General features: G+C 42.0%; 1 protein-coding gene across 2 annotated transcripts in view; it reads left to right on the plus strand.

Annotated features, from left to right (window-relative positions):
• The window catches only part of large1 (LARGE xylosyl- and glucuronyltransferase 1), a 61,120-nt gene extending 46,562 nt beyond the window's left edge, over positions 1 to 14,558 (plus strand). For both annotated transcript variants that reach the window (XM_085131904.1, XM_085131903.1), the window contains 5 exons: positions 4,215 to 4,378; positions 6,792 to 7,070; positions 7,164 to 7,310; positions 7,988 to 8,183; positions 11,431 to 14,558. In XM_085131904.1, the coding sequence (XP_084988030.1) occupies positions 4,215 to 4,378; positions 6,792 to 7,070; positions 7,164 to 7,310; positions 7,988 to 8,183; positions 11,431 to 11,628 (984 nt within the window). In that variant the 3' untranslated portion in view covers positions 11,629 to 14,558. The remainder of the gene's footprint in view (positions 1 to 4,214; positions 4,379 to 6,791; positions 7,071 to 7,163; positions 7,311 to 7,987; positions 8,184 to 11,430) is intronic.
• Positions 14,559 to 15,052: the final 494 nt, after the last annotated feature.

Genomic DNA, 15,052 nt, shown 5'->3' on the forward strand with positions numbered 1-15,052 from the left:
GAAGTGAGAAGACACAAGGAACACAGCTGACATGAATAACCATAACGAGACAGGGGCGACTGGACTGAACAGAATAAACATGAAAACGCAGGACCTTCACAATAAAACAGGAAACATGATGTGAGAGTAGAGGAGAGGCAGATGAGGGAGCGAGGGAGAGCACAGACACGACACGCTGGGGAAACATGAAAAACATAACACAATAAAACATGAAGGGAACCACGGCACAAGAACTCACACCACAATATAAACACAGACACAGAACAACCTAGGAACCATGGAATAAATAATGAACTAACAAAATACAAAACCACAAGAAAAACTAGGAACACTGGGTCAAAATGATCCAGGACCATGACAATGATTCTGTGTTAAAAGACATTACCTGTGCTTGTAGCATATCTATGCAATTTTTATTTTAGCCAGAGTAGCTCAAGTAAGCACAGTGTTACATATTGGTCATTGTAAACATAGCCTGGAGTAACAGAGGATAAACTTCAGTGTTCATTAATGAGTTTTTGTGCTTTTGGAGCCATTACTAATCTGTAGAATAGGAGAATGAACAGAGGTGTGTCTTGCCATAACAGTCCCACAGCAGGCACACTGCTGCCCTCTACTGTCAACAGTGATAAACATTTACTTAAACAAAACTCCAACCAGGTGAAACTTGTATCCCCAGCACACAAACAGTGTGAAATATACTATAGAATCTCAGCATAGATAGTGCTTGTTTAATGGGTGAATGAGGCATGTTGTATAAAGTGCTCAGTGCTAAGGCAGAGTAGGAGAGTATAGCATAAACACCAGTCTATCTACCATGCCAGACACAAAAGCAGCTGTTCACATGTCGGTAATAATGTTCATGATCAAAGTCAGTGGCTCAGACTGACGCAAAAGTGCCACTGACAGGTTTGTTCTTGCTAGAATCATAACGTGCAGAAACTTTTTAGCACATGTGAAATTGCATTCGTTTAGGTTAAGGACAAAATGACTCGCAAACAATAAAATAGCAAGAATAAATTAATTGTGCAAACCTATGATGATGCAATAGATAGATAGATAGATAGATAGGAGTGGACACTTCAGCAGTCAACAAGACTCTGATTTGGAAGTATTTTTTTATTTTTGCAGGTTTATTTGCATTATTTCATTTCTACAGGTTCTACAGTTTTTCTATGCTGACACCAGAGTTTAATATGATGTATGTCCTCGAAAAGCAATATGTAAAAATGGCCATGATCATCCAGTCAAACACACAGTTTTAGAGAGAGTGGGTTGACTGAGAGAGAAAGAATAAGAGGACTAATTGTGTCGTGCAGGTACAGGAGACATTTATCAAAAGTGGTCACCTTATTCCGTCCGACTTCCTCCGGAGAATAACGGGCTGTATTCTCTGAAGGAAGTTTGTCACATAATTTCCCAGTGTCACACTTGAAGGAGCGATCAAAATTAGGATGAAGTCACTGTACAGTCTCTTTGAGCTGCACACAGGAAATACTCGTTTCTGCTCGAGTTAATTGAGAACAACCTTCAGGATGCCTTATCTGAAAGAGTGTCACTGCCAGAAATTGAAAAGCTTCTGCTTGATTCAGCAGAAGTGATTATAAAGTGGAAAAGAATTAAGACCTTCACATGCAACACCATGGGACAGCAGAGGTTAAATGCTCTTGCCATGCTGTCAGTTGAAAACAAATTAATTCATGGATTGGTGGAGATCGTGAAACTTTTCTTTCCAAGGAATCCATTTGAGTTTGGAAGGCTTTTATTTTCACTGGAACAGAGTTTAAACGAAATTACAATTTCTTCTACAATTACAACTTCTACCATCACAATAGGATTGCTCCATTCACTGGTTGAAGCCTCAGTAACCCCCAAATCCAATATCAGAGCTACCTACTTCTCCAAAACTCCAATCCTGTACATTCTCTGCCATATTGGTGTACTCTCTTTCAGGCACATGTCAGGCTCCACAAGGTTTGTCATCCCTGGTTTCTTCTTAAAAATAACTCGGCAGGAATAATGGCATGCAACTCCTCCTGCTGAGTTACAGAGAGATGGGAGAGGTCAAGAGAGGCAGAGTTAAGCCCAACAGGCATAAATTCCTCATTGATATCATCCTCCTCAGCCACAGTTTGCACCAACAACTGCTACTGGATTGGATTATTCTGGGTTTTCTATTCCTTTAGCTCAGGGGTGGGCAACTCCAGGCCTCAAGGGCCGCTGTCCTGCAGGTTTTAGATGTTTCCTTGATCCAACACAGCTGCTTTAAATGGCTAAATTGCCTCCTCAGCATGTGTTGTAGTTCTCCAGAGGCCTGCTAACGAACTAATTATTTGATTCAGGTGTGTTGACCCAGGGTGATATCTAAAACCAGTAGGAAGTAGTAAGAGTACCTGCTGTCCTTGGCTGAACGAGCTCTCCCTTGCGGCCCTGTTGTAACAGTACCCTGCATATGCCTCTTCACCAATTTGGTGTTTTGCTCCATTTTCTCCCTCATCTGAAGAACGTAGTCCAACACGCTCGTCACCTCTTTCCTCGGCCCCACCCAGGATTCCTGCAGAACAATGGTCCTCTCACCTGCCTGCCATACAGGAGCACGTGAAAAGCCGGTTCATGCTTGAGGCACTTCCCTATAAGCGAACAGCCAATCAGGAAGCCACATGTCCCAATCTTTAGCATTAGCTGAGATTAAATTCTTCAACATTGCTTTCAGAGTTTGATTGTATCTCTCCACCAAGCCATCTGTTTGGGGGTTCAAATACTGCTACCTTCCTCAGGGTATGTGAAAGAAACTCAAAACCATCATCTGTCAAAATCTCAGATGGAGTATCCACCTGGGAAAAAAAACCTGCAAGAGAGCATAAGCTGTCTGTTTAGCTGTAATTTCCCTAAGGGGAAATGCTTCTGGATATCTGGTACTGTAGTCACAAACCACTAATATATAGTGATTACCTGTCTGGGTTCACTCTAGCGGCCACACTATATCCATTGCAATGCAACTGAATGGAACATCAATAACAGGTAAAGGCTTTAAAGGAAATTTTGGGACATTTTTTTCACCAGCCAGCTGACAGATTGAGCAAGATTGGCAAAACTCCTCAACCTCTCTGTTCATACCTGGCCAATAGAACCTGCTGGCAATTCGGTCCATTGTCCTCTTAGTTCCCAGATGGACCCACCATCAGAATAATATGCCCCAATCTTAAAACTTGCTCCCGCTGCTGCTGTGGGAACACCAACCTTAGTCATCCCTGTTTGCTGGATGGCATTACCTTGGCCTCCAGTAACACTGAAAGGAAACTTTGTATCGTTTTTGATCAGGATATGTCCTTCAATGCACATACAAATATGTGGGACTGCTTTCTTTCATTTGTGCAAGATCTCAAAAATCATGTGACACTGACACACTATTTTATTCATTTATTAATTTTAGACTGAATTATTGTAATTTGTTATTATAAGTTGTCTTAAAAACTCCCTTCAGTTAATCCAAAATGCTGCAGCAAGAGTACTGACGGTGAATAGACAGAGAGAGCATATTTTTCCTATACGGGCATCTCTTCATTGGCTCCCTGTCTTAGTAATCAGGCCTCACAGTACAGTGTCACCCTCCCTGAGACTGGTTACGCCAGGTTTTTCCTTCCCACTCTCATCATATGATTTCTGGGGTATTCTCTTTATTATTGTAGGGTCTTTACCTTACAATGCAAAGCGCCTTGTTATTGTGATTTGGCACAGTATAAATAAAATTGAATTGAATTAACCAACCCTGATAAGACTCCTCCTTCAGCTTGATTGCTCCTTTCACCTCTGTCCACCATATGGTTCAGGGATTACCACTCCCATAGATACCAACCACCTTGCAGCCACAGTCCCAAGATCTTGCCTCGTAGGGTGAGGATGGTTAAGAGTGAGGTGGTGGATGAGCCCAGAACTACACAGGAGGAGCTTGTTAATCATCTGAATGCAGCTCACAGTCACCAAGACTACCATTGGTAACACAAAATCCCTCCTGAGATGTGTGCAAACTACAAATAATGTTTTACCAGCAAAAAGGGTTTCCCCATCAAGTACTAGACATGTTTTGTTTGGGGATCAAATACTTATTTCACTCAGTGACATGCATGTTTTGTCTAGTTTTTGTTGTTGTTGTTGAGATTCTGTCTCTCTGGTCTATAATCTGTCTTATTCTTCCTATCTTTCTCTATCTGCAGCTCCAGAAGACACTGTCAGAGCTGGACGAAGATGATCCGTGCTACGAGTTTCGTCGAGAGCGATTCACTGTCCATCGAACACACCTCTACTTCCTGCACTATGAGTATAAACCCAGCTCTGACAACACAGATGTCACTCTCGTCGCCCAGCTCTCTATGGACAGGTGCTGGTTTACACCCACACTTACAGAAGCTACACAGGTGTGTTTAGTTCAAAGTGGGCAGAACAATGAAGTGGAAGGCATCCAGAGGTTTTAGAACATTGAAAATGTTAAGAAAAAAACATATTAGAGCTGCTCCTGGTTAGAAAACCCCCCCACAATAAACAGTTGTGTTGGCGAATCTGTTGACTGATGAAGATCGAAGGAACAAACCTCTTAGGTATGACATTGGGGGATAAATATATTTACATATCTCCTGTTATAGAGCTTAACAATGGTTTGCCTCTGCTGCAGTAAGGCTGAAGCTTGAGCTTAAGAAACTAGGTCCCTTTTGGGTTTTTTGGACAACTCTAGTTGAATTCAGGTATGTACTGGAGCCTGGCTGCAATCATTTACCAATATCTTCCTTACAGGCTAATGGTTTATATATATAGTCCTGCACTACCAAAGAATACTAGGATACTTAAAAAGCAGAAGCAAGCATCCTTCCAGTAACAGCTCTTTTTCAGTTTGCAGCTTTTGTCATACTGTCAAATACCCAAACCTACCTGAAATGTTTAAAGGTTAGCCATTCGGCCTGTACTCTGCAGTTTTATGTTTTTAAAACCATAGACCAGGGAAAAGTATTTAACAGTCAGTAAAAATGACTACCCCCAGAACTTCTGAGCTTCTAGGTTAATAATTTTAGAGTCTAAGAGTGTCCTTGATTAACATCAGAAAGTGAGATCAGTTCATCTCTTATCCTGCAATAATCTGGATCAAGGCGATATAGTGGCATTAAAAAGGTTTATTTTCACATCTTCATGATGGGGAATGCTTGCTAAAATATTGACTGGTAGCAAGTAGACAATACATCAACATAGTAAAACAATCAACAGCTGACTGTATAACATACATGTAGTGGATGAAGCATTAAAATTCTTTACTTACTTACTAACAAAATCAAAACCAGTCTGTGAACCCCTGGCAACATCTGGTCACTAGAGGAAAATGAATATTTGCTGGAGGTTGCTCCCTGTGGTTGGGTGAAATTGGCTGCAAAGACGATGCTGCACTGAAAACATCCTTGTCCTTGCTTTGTCCGCTAGTAAATTGCCATAGTTAGTTATAGTTTGCATGGAAAAAGGCAGTTTGTATTATTTTAGGGTCTTGAAGGGTATTGAAGCAACTGCTGTTTTGTTTTGGCACTTTGTTTATAAAATTGAATCGAATTGTCTGCCGACACTTAAAATAATGGATTACATTTATATAGAGCTTTTCGGGACCATCAAATCGCTTTACAATTCCACTATTCATTCACTTTCACACACTGGTGGAGGCAAGCTACAGTTGTAGCCACAGCTGCCCTGGGGCAGGCTGACAGAAGCAAGGCTGCCATATCGCGCCATCGGCCCCTCTGGCCAACACCGGTAGGTGAAGTGTCTTGCCCAAGGACACAACGACCAAGACAGACAGAGCAGGGGATCGAACCGGTAACCTTCCAGTTACAAGATGAGCTTCCCAACCCCCTGAACCATGGTCGCCCTGATAAAAGCTAACCACCGAATGGTAGCGTAACTTGGAAAAGTGCAAGTCAAACCAAAAATTTGCCTTCAGCGTTAACTAACGGAAACAAACACATTTCAAAAAGTTCATCTTTTACTTTAAAGGGGAATGATCTCCATTTCTTGTGTGCAATGCCGTTTTAAAAGTTTCACTACTGCTTAGACGCTGCAGACCAGTCAGTGTTTTCCATACTATCTATGGGCAACCATGGAAATCTGTTTGCAACCAAAGCAAATACAAGGAGGTTTTTGGTTCAGTGCTCTATACACCTTTGCAATCAATTTCACTTTGCTACAGCAAGCAGCCTCTTGCAACTACTCACCAGCTAGTCAGGAAATACACATTTTTTCCTAATTACCCTAATTACCACTGACAGCCTCTAGGCCTGCCTCACTTGGGCTTCACCAATCAATTTCACAGTGAGTACCTGCAACTTCCAGCCACCGCTCTCAACTACTCAGTCACTGTGGTTGCCAGTGACAGAAATATGTGGTTTATAAAAAAAGACTTCTTAATTATTTTATTAACTTTTCATGTTTTTATTCTAACATCAATTCAGAATAATCATTTTGAACAAAACAGAAAAAGAACTGCCCACAGCTAGCAAGCAGACTTCCCTTTTAACATTTCAAATATTGCAATCCAGTAGTTGTATTTCATTGCAAGATCTCCTGCTGTTTTCTCTAATATGAAAGAACAGCAGATGTTTTGTCATTGGCTGACAAAACTAATACTCCAGTCACGATGCATGTATATATATATATATATATATATATATATATATATATATATATATATATATATATATATATCCTCTATATGTAATAAGTTATTTGGTGATGTCATTTATGCCTGTGATCTGGTCTTGTAGGCTCCAGATGTTGGAGGCCATCTGTAAGCACTGGGAAGGCCCCATCAGCCTCGCCCTGTACTTGTCAGATGCTGAAGCCCAGCAGTTCCTTCGTTATGCTCAGGGCTCTGAGGTGCTGATGAGTCGTGGGAATGTCGGTTACCACATTGTCTACAAGGAGGGTCAGTTCTACCCAGTCAACTTGCTACGAAATGTGGCCATGCGACACGTCAACACACCCTACATGTTCCTATCAGACATTGACTTCTTGCCTATGTACAGCCTCTATGAGTATCTCAGGTAAGATGATTAAGTAAAAACCAAAGGACAGCTCTAAATGTTGATCTCATTCCTCATTGACACTGTGAACAATCACTTACCGTCTATGTGCAGGAAGTCTGTGGTGCAGCTGGACATGGCCAACACCAAGAAAGCTCTAGTGGTTCCCGCCTTTGAGACACTTCGGTATCGACTGTCATACCCGAAATCTAAAGCCGAGCTGCTGTCTCAGCTGGACATGGGCACACTCTTCACCTTCAGGTTAGACATGTTTGTCCCTGTCTGTCGTAGAAGGTATGTGAACCAGAAAAGAATAGTAGAGTCGCAGATACGTTCTGTGAGCGGACTCAGAGGTGCTCAGTGCAGACATAAGACATGAGTGGCACTAACAGAAAGCTGATGAGGCACACATGACATCCAGTAAAACCAGCGTGAATCAAACCTTCTGCTTTACATCTGGAACAGAAGGATAAGAAGCTGGTTTCACAAAATACTGGTGTTAATAACTTTGACATAAATTAATGAAAATGTAATTTCATCTCACAGACATGGAGATAAGTATATGCCTATGTTTAGTGTGAGTACAGATGCAACACTATACTGGTCAAAACTCTACAGGGCTTCTCCTGTGTGCAGTCTCTATGGGTGCCCAAGGCTCTTTGAGTCACTTTGCTTCACCCACCTTGAGTTTGCAGTCTGTAATACGTCTTTTATCTTATGGTCTTATGGCACTCACATATATGGAGATAACTGTGCTGCCATCAAAAATGATTTGGTCTGAATAGTGGGGTAAAAACTCTATAAAAAGACTCAATTTTCACATCTACGCTAGAGAAAGAGCTTTTTGCATCCCTGTGTCCAAAGTACCACCTAATTTTTTAGGAACTGTAGAGTGCATTTCTGCTCTGGTAAACTACTTTCCTTTTTTCTCCTTACAGATATCATGTGTGGACTAAAGGCCATGCACCAACTAACTTTGCCAAATGGCGGACAGCCACCACTCCCTACAGAGTGCAGTGGGAGGCTGATTTTGAGCCCTATGTTATGGTGAGGAGGGACAGTCCTGAGTATGACCGCCGCTTTGTGGGCTTTGGCTGGAACAAGGTGGCTCACATTATGGAGCTGGATGCACAGGTAACTCAGTGCTCCCATTGTCAACCTCAGTTACTCCCAAAATTGGGACTTTGTGTAAAATGTAAATACAAACAGAATCCAGTGATTTGAAAATCTCTTTAAGTCATATAATAACATATCGGTTGTTTAAACTCACAACTGGACGAACATACAGTAGACTTATTAGCAACAGGTCAGTAACATGAGTGGATATAAAAAGAGTTTTTCTCAGAAGAAAATACAAGAAGAAAAATAAATGTATCTACAAATTTTGCAGCTAGCTTAATTCAGTTCAGTTTCATTTATGTAGCGCCAAATCACAGCAACGGTCACCTCAAGGTTCTCTATACTGTAAGATAAAGATCCTACAATAACACAGTAATGTTCCTAAACTGTGCAGACTGAACATCTCATTGTCTACAGTACATTATATCATTAACAGACTGAGAGAATGCAACACTTCACAAATCACCGTGTGTGAACACAGCTCAGTGTGCCGTCCGTACGTGCAGGTTAAAGCTCCATCATGCAGATAAGAATCATCTGTAACATTGATCCACAAACACTGCTGTCTCCGATGGACCAAAGCTCAAAGTGGAAAACTGATCGTAGGTCAGAGAAATCGGAACCAAAATATTTTTTGGAAAACATGAACGTGTCCTCTTTAGTCCTCTGGACTAAAGAGGACAGGGATGATCTGACTGCTTATCGGTGCTCAGTTCAAATGCCTGTATCTTTGATACTACTGGGGGAATCAGAGCCTATGGAACTGGCAGCTTACACATGAAGGAAAGGATCCATCAGTGCTGAAAGGTATATACAGGTTTTAGAGCAACATAAAGACAGCAGGTGCCTTTATCATAGTTTAGCAGGACGATGCTAAACTGCATATTGCATCTATTCCAGCAGCACGGCTTCATAGAAGAAGAGTCCACACCATTCGCCTGCTTAGAACATCTGGAGCCTCAGGACTGTTGAGCAGCTAGAATCCTCTATCAGATAAGACCAGGACAACATTCCTCTGAGAAAAGTCAGCAGTTGCTCTCCTCAGCAGTTAAAATAATCGTTCAAACCACCACCACGTTCAGACTGGTGTTTTGGACCTCAAGTAAAGTTAAAAGCATAGCTGATCATCACAACTCATCACCAACTGGTGGCAAGTTAAGTCAGGTTGTAGGGGAAGACGCTGGGTAGGGCTCATACTCAAGCTATTATTCTGAGGATACGTTGAACAGTCAGCTGACAGGTAATGGTAGGCCCTACGTTGCCAGAGTCACAAAGAGAGTGACTCTGGCAGTAGCTGAAGCAAAAACCTGGGTTTGGTGTTGCTATGGAACAAGACTTTTAACTGACGTCAAGGCAAACTGACAAACTGTCAAGTGACTCAGAATAGAGAAGCGTCTTCCAGCTCACCTGTATGTGGTGAGGATAGAGAGCTGCTGACTTTATATAAGGATATCGTTACGTGGTGAATGTGGTGTGGCTGTGGACTGAGAGGTGGAGCTGGTTGTCTACCGTGTGGAAGGTTCGGGGTTCGCTCCCTCAAGTCCTCAACTTCCTCAAGTCTGCATATCAAAGCAAGATACTGAAGCCCACGTTGTTCCCCATCAGAGTGTGAGAGTGTGAAACAATGTTAGATGCTAAGAAATTGAAAAAAGCACTTCAAGCATAGCGAGTAGTAAAAAAAATGTATCAATTTATTAACTGACTTATTAGGAGGGTTTCTTTGAGCCCACTGACATCCTTTCCTTTGAGGAGGCAAATTGTGGGGAAAAGGGATGACTGGTCTATCCCTGGGCATGAGGTCAAGGAGGTAGTTAAGCAAGGGAGAGGGCGGTCTGGGCATCTTTGCTGAGACAACTGCCTCTGTAACCCAGACAAGCAGCAGTCGATGGATGGAAAACGTTTAAATTTCTCATTTAAGTTTGTTTTATAATGTGATACAGAATATTTTCAAATGATGAAATCTTTTTCCACTATATTCCACTTTTTTCATGTTAGGATAACTTAACTTAAGATAATTTTGATTTCCACTGTGTAATTTAACCACATTTATTTTTGTATTTTGAGGATTTGAGGATAAAGAAAGCTCAAAAGCTCAGTCTGTCAAATGATTGGACAGGTTGTATGGCTTTGTGACACGTTCTGTTCTCTTTTAGCTGAAGAAGAAATCAGCATGCAACTCATTTAGGGATGGGCATTGATACGATTTTCACAATTCCCGATTCCATTTTCGATTCTGTTTAACGATTCAATTCTTTATCGATTCTCTTATTGATTCCTTTTAAAAAAGGAGAACACTAAGGTCGAATAGCTTAGAACTTTGTTTTATATCTTCTCTTTGAACAAGATAGAAATTTAGGAGTAACATGGCCTTACAAACCCAACAGTGAGATCTTAAGAGATCCACAGCCTACGGCTCTTCAATGGGGTGTCACAGGGTCCCCAGGAAAAAAAATTGTAAATGTAAAATAATAAAATAAATATTCTTCTGTATATAACATAAATTATATACAGTATAACATAAATTATTCTGTAGCAATTACAGAAGAATATCCAGTAATGTCCCTGCCTACAATTAAACACATTCACTTACCGAAAATCGGGGGCATCTGCTGTGGCAAATGTTGCAAGTTGCCCTGTTGTCATCCGTTCTCGGAAAGTATAATCAAACTTTTGAGCGTTTGAGCCGCTTAGGCGCCGTGTTTCCTGCCAGGTAAATGACGCTCCGCAACATGGTGACGTCATTCGGGGCGACTGGAATCGATAAGGGAATTGTTTGCAAAAATGGCAAACAATTCCAAGGAATTGAAACAGTGGGAACCGGTTCTCAACAAGAACCGGTTTTCGATACCCATCCCTAAACTCATTATGACTGGATTTTAATTTTAAGAGGTCATAGGTCAGGTTTGACTGAAGTGCTTAATAATATTCTTAGAGGACTTTATGCAAACATCCTTTTTTGGAGCATAAAAATGCAACTTCTAAAAGTCATAGAAACTATTTTGTGTTTATAAATTTTTTATTGTCACTATATCTAATGTCTGTGTGTGTCCTGTGACAGGTGCTGCTCATTGTTGAAAATATGAGAATAGTAATGATGTTAACTGCGCACTTCGGTTCAGTTCGACTGAGAATTTTAGCTTCTTATGCACGACCAAGAGGAATGTGGCTCATGCAGTTACATGTTACCAGATCAGATGTACTCAGGTATGAACGGTGATTCCTGACGAATTCAGACTGAAAGTTTGTTCTTTTCTCTCCACAGGAGTATGAATTTGTGGTTCTGCCCAATGCTTTCATGATCCATATGCCTCATGCACCCAGCTTTGACATCACCAAGTTCCGCTCCAATAAGCAGTACCGGGTCTGCCTGAAGACCCTGAAGGAGGAGTTCCAACAGAACATGTCGCGGCGGTACGGTTTTGCCGCCCTTAAGTACATGACGGCTGAAAACAACAGCTAGCCACCACTGCGGACCCTCATAGCCCCAACTCTGAACTACTGACATGCTCCACAGGCTGCACGAGGGGAGCATAGTGTGAACGGAAGCCTGTGTGGGTCCTGGGGATACTTTGAGACTTAAGTCCCTCAGAACATTGGACACTGAGTGTGACACTGCAGGGGCTCTTTTGTTCCAACTTTGTCATCAGGTGTGGATAAAGGAGAAAATGTGTGAAGTGTTTCCTTCTCCCAGGATGTTAAAGCTATGAATGATCGCACAAGGGACTGCTGGGGCTGGGCCCCAGGTGTGTGGGCCTCAAGCTTCAGTTATGGAATATGATAGACAGCAAACAAAAATATTGCCTTGCCATATTTCTAAGACCAATGACAGTGTTATGGCTATGTGTAACATTATGTGTGTGTGGGTGTGTGTTTGTATGTGTATGTGAAGGTAGATACAAGTGTGGGTGTGTGTGGGTGTGTGTTCTGCCAGGACAGTGCTTAGCAGGGTGTAGAGCACTGTGGACTAAGCTTTCCACTATGAAGTAACAGGAAGCTGCAGTATGACTGACAGCACAGCCCCGGCTCCAATGCAACCGATCTGCAGGCAGCAGGACAAAGAGGTCAACATGTTGACAGAGAGTTAAAAAACCTTGTTGTGACGAGTGAGACACACTCAGATACTGGGGGTAGCAGCCATCTGACCATCTGCTGCTGCTGAATTTGTTTCATGGCTGATACAGATCAGAATAAATCTTCCTACTCGTATGACAAATAAGCTAAAAGTGTAATAATGTCTGGAGGCCATCCGCTTGGTTAATTTTCAGGGGATCTCCACATCAGCCCTGTAGTGTGTCTTCTGTTTTGGTACGACTACAGAATGTGACAGCAGATGGAAGCATTGTCGCTTAGTTAACTGCCTCCCATAACAGAGTGCAGCAACAAGGCCCAACAGTCAGCATTATCTATGAGCGGGTTAAATGGTTGATGGGAGGGTGGGAAATCTGTAAAAATCTACCAGTTCCAGTAAGGTGAGTCCCAAACACTTTCTTCCTCACACTCGTTCTTTCTCCCTCTGGCCTCTAGTTTGACAGCAGTTCAATTCAGGTTTTTTTATATAGCGCGAAATCACAATAATAGGTGCCTGAAGGTGCTTTAATGTAAGGAAAAGACCCTACAATGATACTATAGCAGCCAAATGAGCCAATAACACAGCGACAGTGTGCGCTGTCTTGTTTGTGAGGTGTCACACCATCAGTTGGTGTATCGTCAACTTATTATTGGTCTGGTATGAATGTTGTGCCACTAATTTCATGTTATCTGGAGAGGCTGTGGACAGACTGGCAGCCATAGAGTCCTGATAAAAGACACTGCTGGGCATTAATGTCCTGTATGATATTATAAAGAAAAACTAAAGTTAGATACGGGTCTAAAGACATTAGGAACACAAATCACTGCAGGAATAATTTTGTAATCAATACAGTGAAAGTGAAACTGAACGTTTTGTCATGGATATTATGGAATACTTGAAAAAATATTGATAATATGATGATACTGGTCTTGGTCAAATAGTGCAAAAAATATTCTCCTATGTCTTCTCCATTTCACATGACCTCAGTGGAAAACATCACGAGGTCAGGTGAGGAAAGAAGTAGTGAAGCAGAACCCCGGTATTTAACCCAGATTTGGGTTGCCAGATTTGCCCCAGGAGTCACAGTGTGAAACGGCTGCGTAAAGGTCCGATCGCTCCTCCTGTGCACTGCACACATTGCTGTAGTCAAATTATTTAATCTTGGCAATACAGCAATACCTAATATGGTGTATCGTCCTGGGGTAGCTGTAGCTCAGGAGGAATAGCCGGTCATCTACTGATCGCAAGGTTAATGGTTCGATCCCTGGCTCCAAGTTGCAGGGTCTCTCAAGCATCCATCAGTGTGTGAGTGTTAGCTAGGAAGCACTGAAAGGAAAGTGCTTCTGTGAATGTGGCGTGTTGTATAAAGTGCTCCAGGAGAGTAGAAAAGTGCTATATAAGAATCAGTCCATTTACCTTTTTTATTCATTTTTATTGAGTCTGCTTTACAAAGCGTTTCACACGGGAATGACCTTCATGCAAAGGTCATTTCAAGAAGAGTTCATCTATGGATATAACAAATAGTTCAAAAAATATATATCTTTGACTAGGATGTAGATGATCTGTGTTGCTTGTCAGTCCACTTATAGGACACCATCACTGCTTTCCTATCATAGGAAATAAAGGCAGCGTTGAACCACGTTTCCTGAATTCACCCCAATATAATTATGACTCACATTCTTCTGTGCAGCTTCACTCAGTTAGGAAAAGAAAATCTGATTATCTGAGCACAGCTGCTGCCCTTGTGTTTCCTGGTGCCTGCTGTACTTCAGTCATGAGTGTGGTGATAAAGCAACCTGTTACCTAAGCAACCAAAATTTAATAAAACTAACACATGCATTTTAATCCACGTCAGTCCTTCTTCCTGCAGGTTAGGCGTGTAAAAATTGTTAACTGAAGATGCAGTCAGCTGCAGTTATGGATTCACTCTTCCACTTTGAGCAGCTGGAGGCACAGCGGCCTCTGTCAGGTCCCAGCCAGGATCAGAGTGAACGCGTCATTAGGCAGCAACTTGTCACTCAGTCCTAGTCTCCAAAAAACTTCCTGGACTCACACAAACTTGATACTGATGTGAAACTAGAGGCCTCTCTCACACACATCACAGTGATCTCTCACCCTGTACAGGAAGCTGCACAAGGTCTTGGTGCAGGTTAGTGTGTATGAGTGTGGAGAAGCTATCTAAGAGACTGTTGTATGATATTCGGTCTTCAGCTGTGTGAAGTGTAATCTGTTAGCCTTGCAGGGCTGAGCGGGGCTGCAGTGTGTAAGTAGGACAGTGCTGATTGATGCTGCTACCTGAATAAAAGCAAAGAGTCAAAGCGTGCCGTTTCGTCATTCCTACTTCTGTGATCGCCAGTTTGACCTCATGAACACAATAAATAAGAACACAGCTGTCACTACAGTATAGGGGAAATAGCCCATTCTGTTTTCAGTAGTCTGAGGGACGTCTTTTTGGTTTGTGAAGACATTTCAGCTCTTATCGAGGAGCCTCTTCAGTTCTAACAACTGATGGAGACTCCCATTTAACCCAGACTTGGTTTGTGACCTTGGAGATGGTCCTGAAGGTCACTAACCCAATAATCATCATGTGATTTGTCCGAAGCCAAGGTGTAAAACAGCTATGTAAGGGTCCAAGCTCTCCAAAGTGCACCGCACAGCTTAGACTACATTTTCAACCATTCTTGCGCCACTGCTGCCAGGATATCTGATACATGATATGTCTTGGCTGTGTGTTGAAATCACCTCCCCAGGCACCCTTGTCAGACAAGCATTGGGTTTACTGCGACCCTCTCCTCCACAGTAATGAGAAGAACTA

Source organism: Neolamprologus multifasciatus, chromosome 15 (genome assembly GCF_963576455.1).
Source record: "Neolamprologus multifasciatus chromosome 15, fNeoMul1.2, whole genome shotgun sequence".
Lineage (NCBI taxonomy): Eukaryota > Metazoa > Chordata > Actinopteri > Cichliformes > Cichlidae > Neolamprologus > Neolamprologus multifasciatus.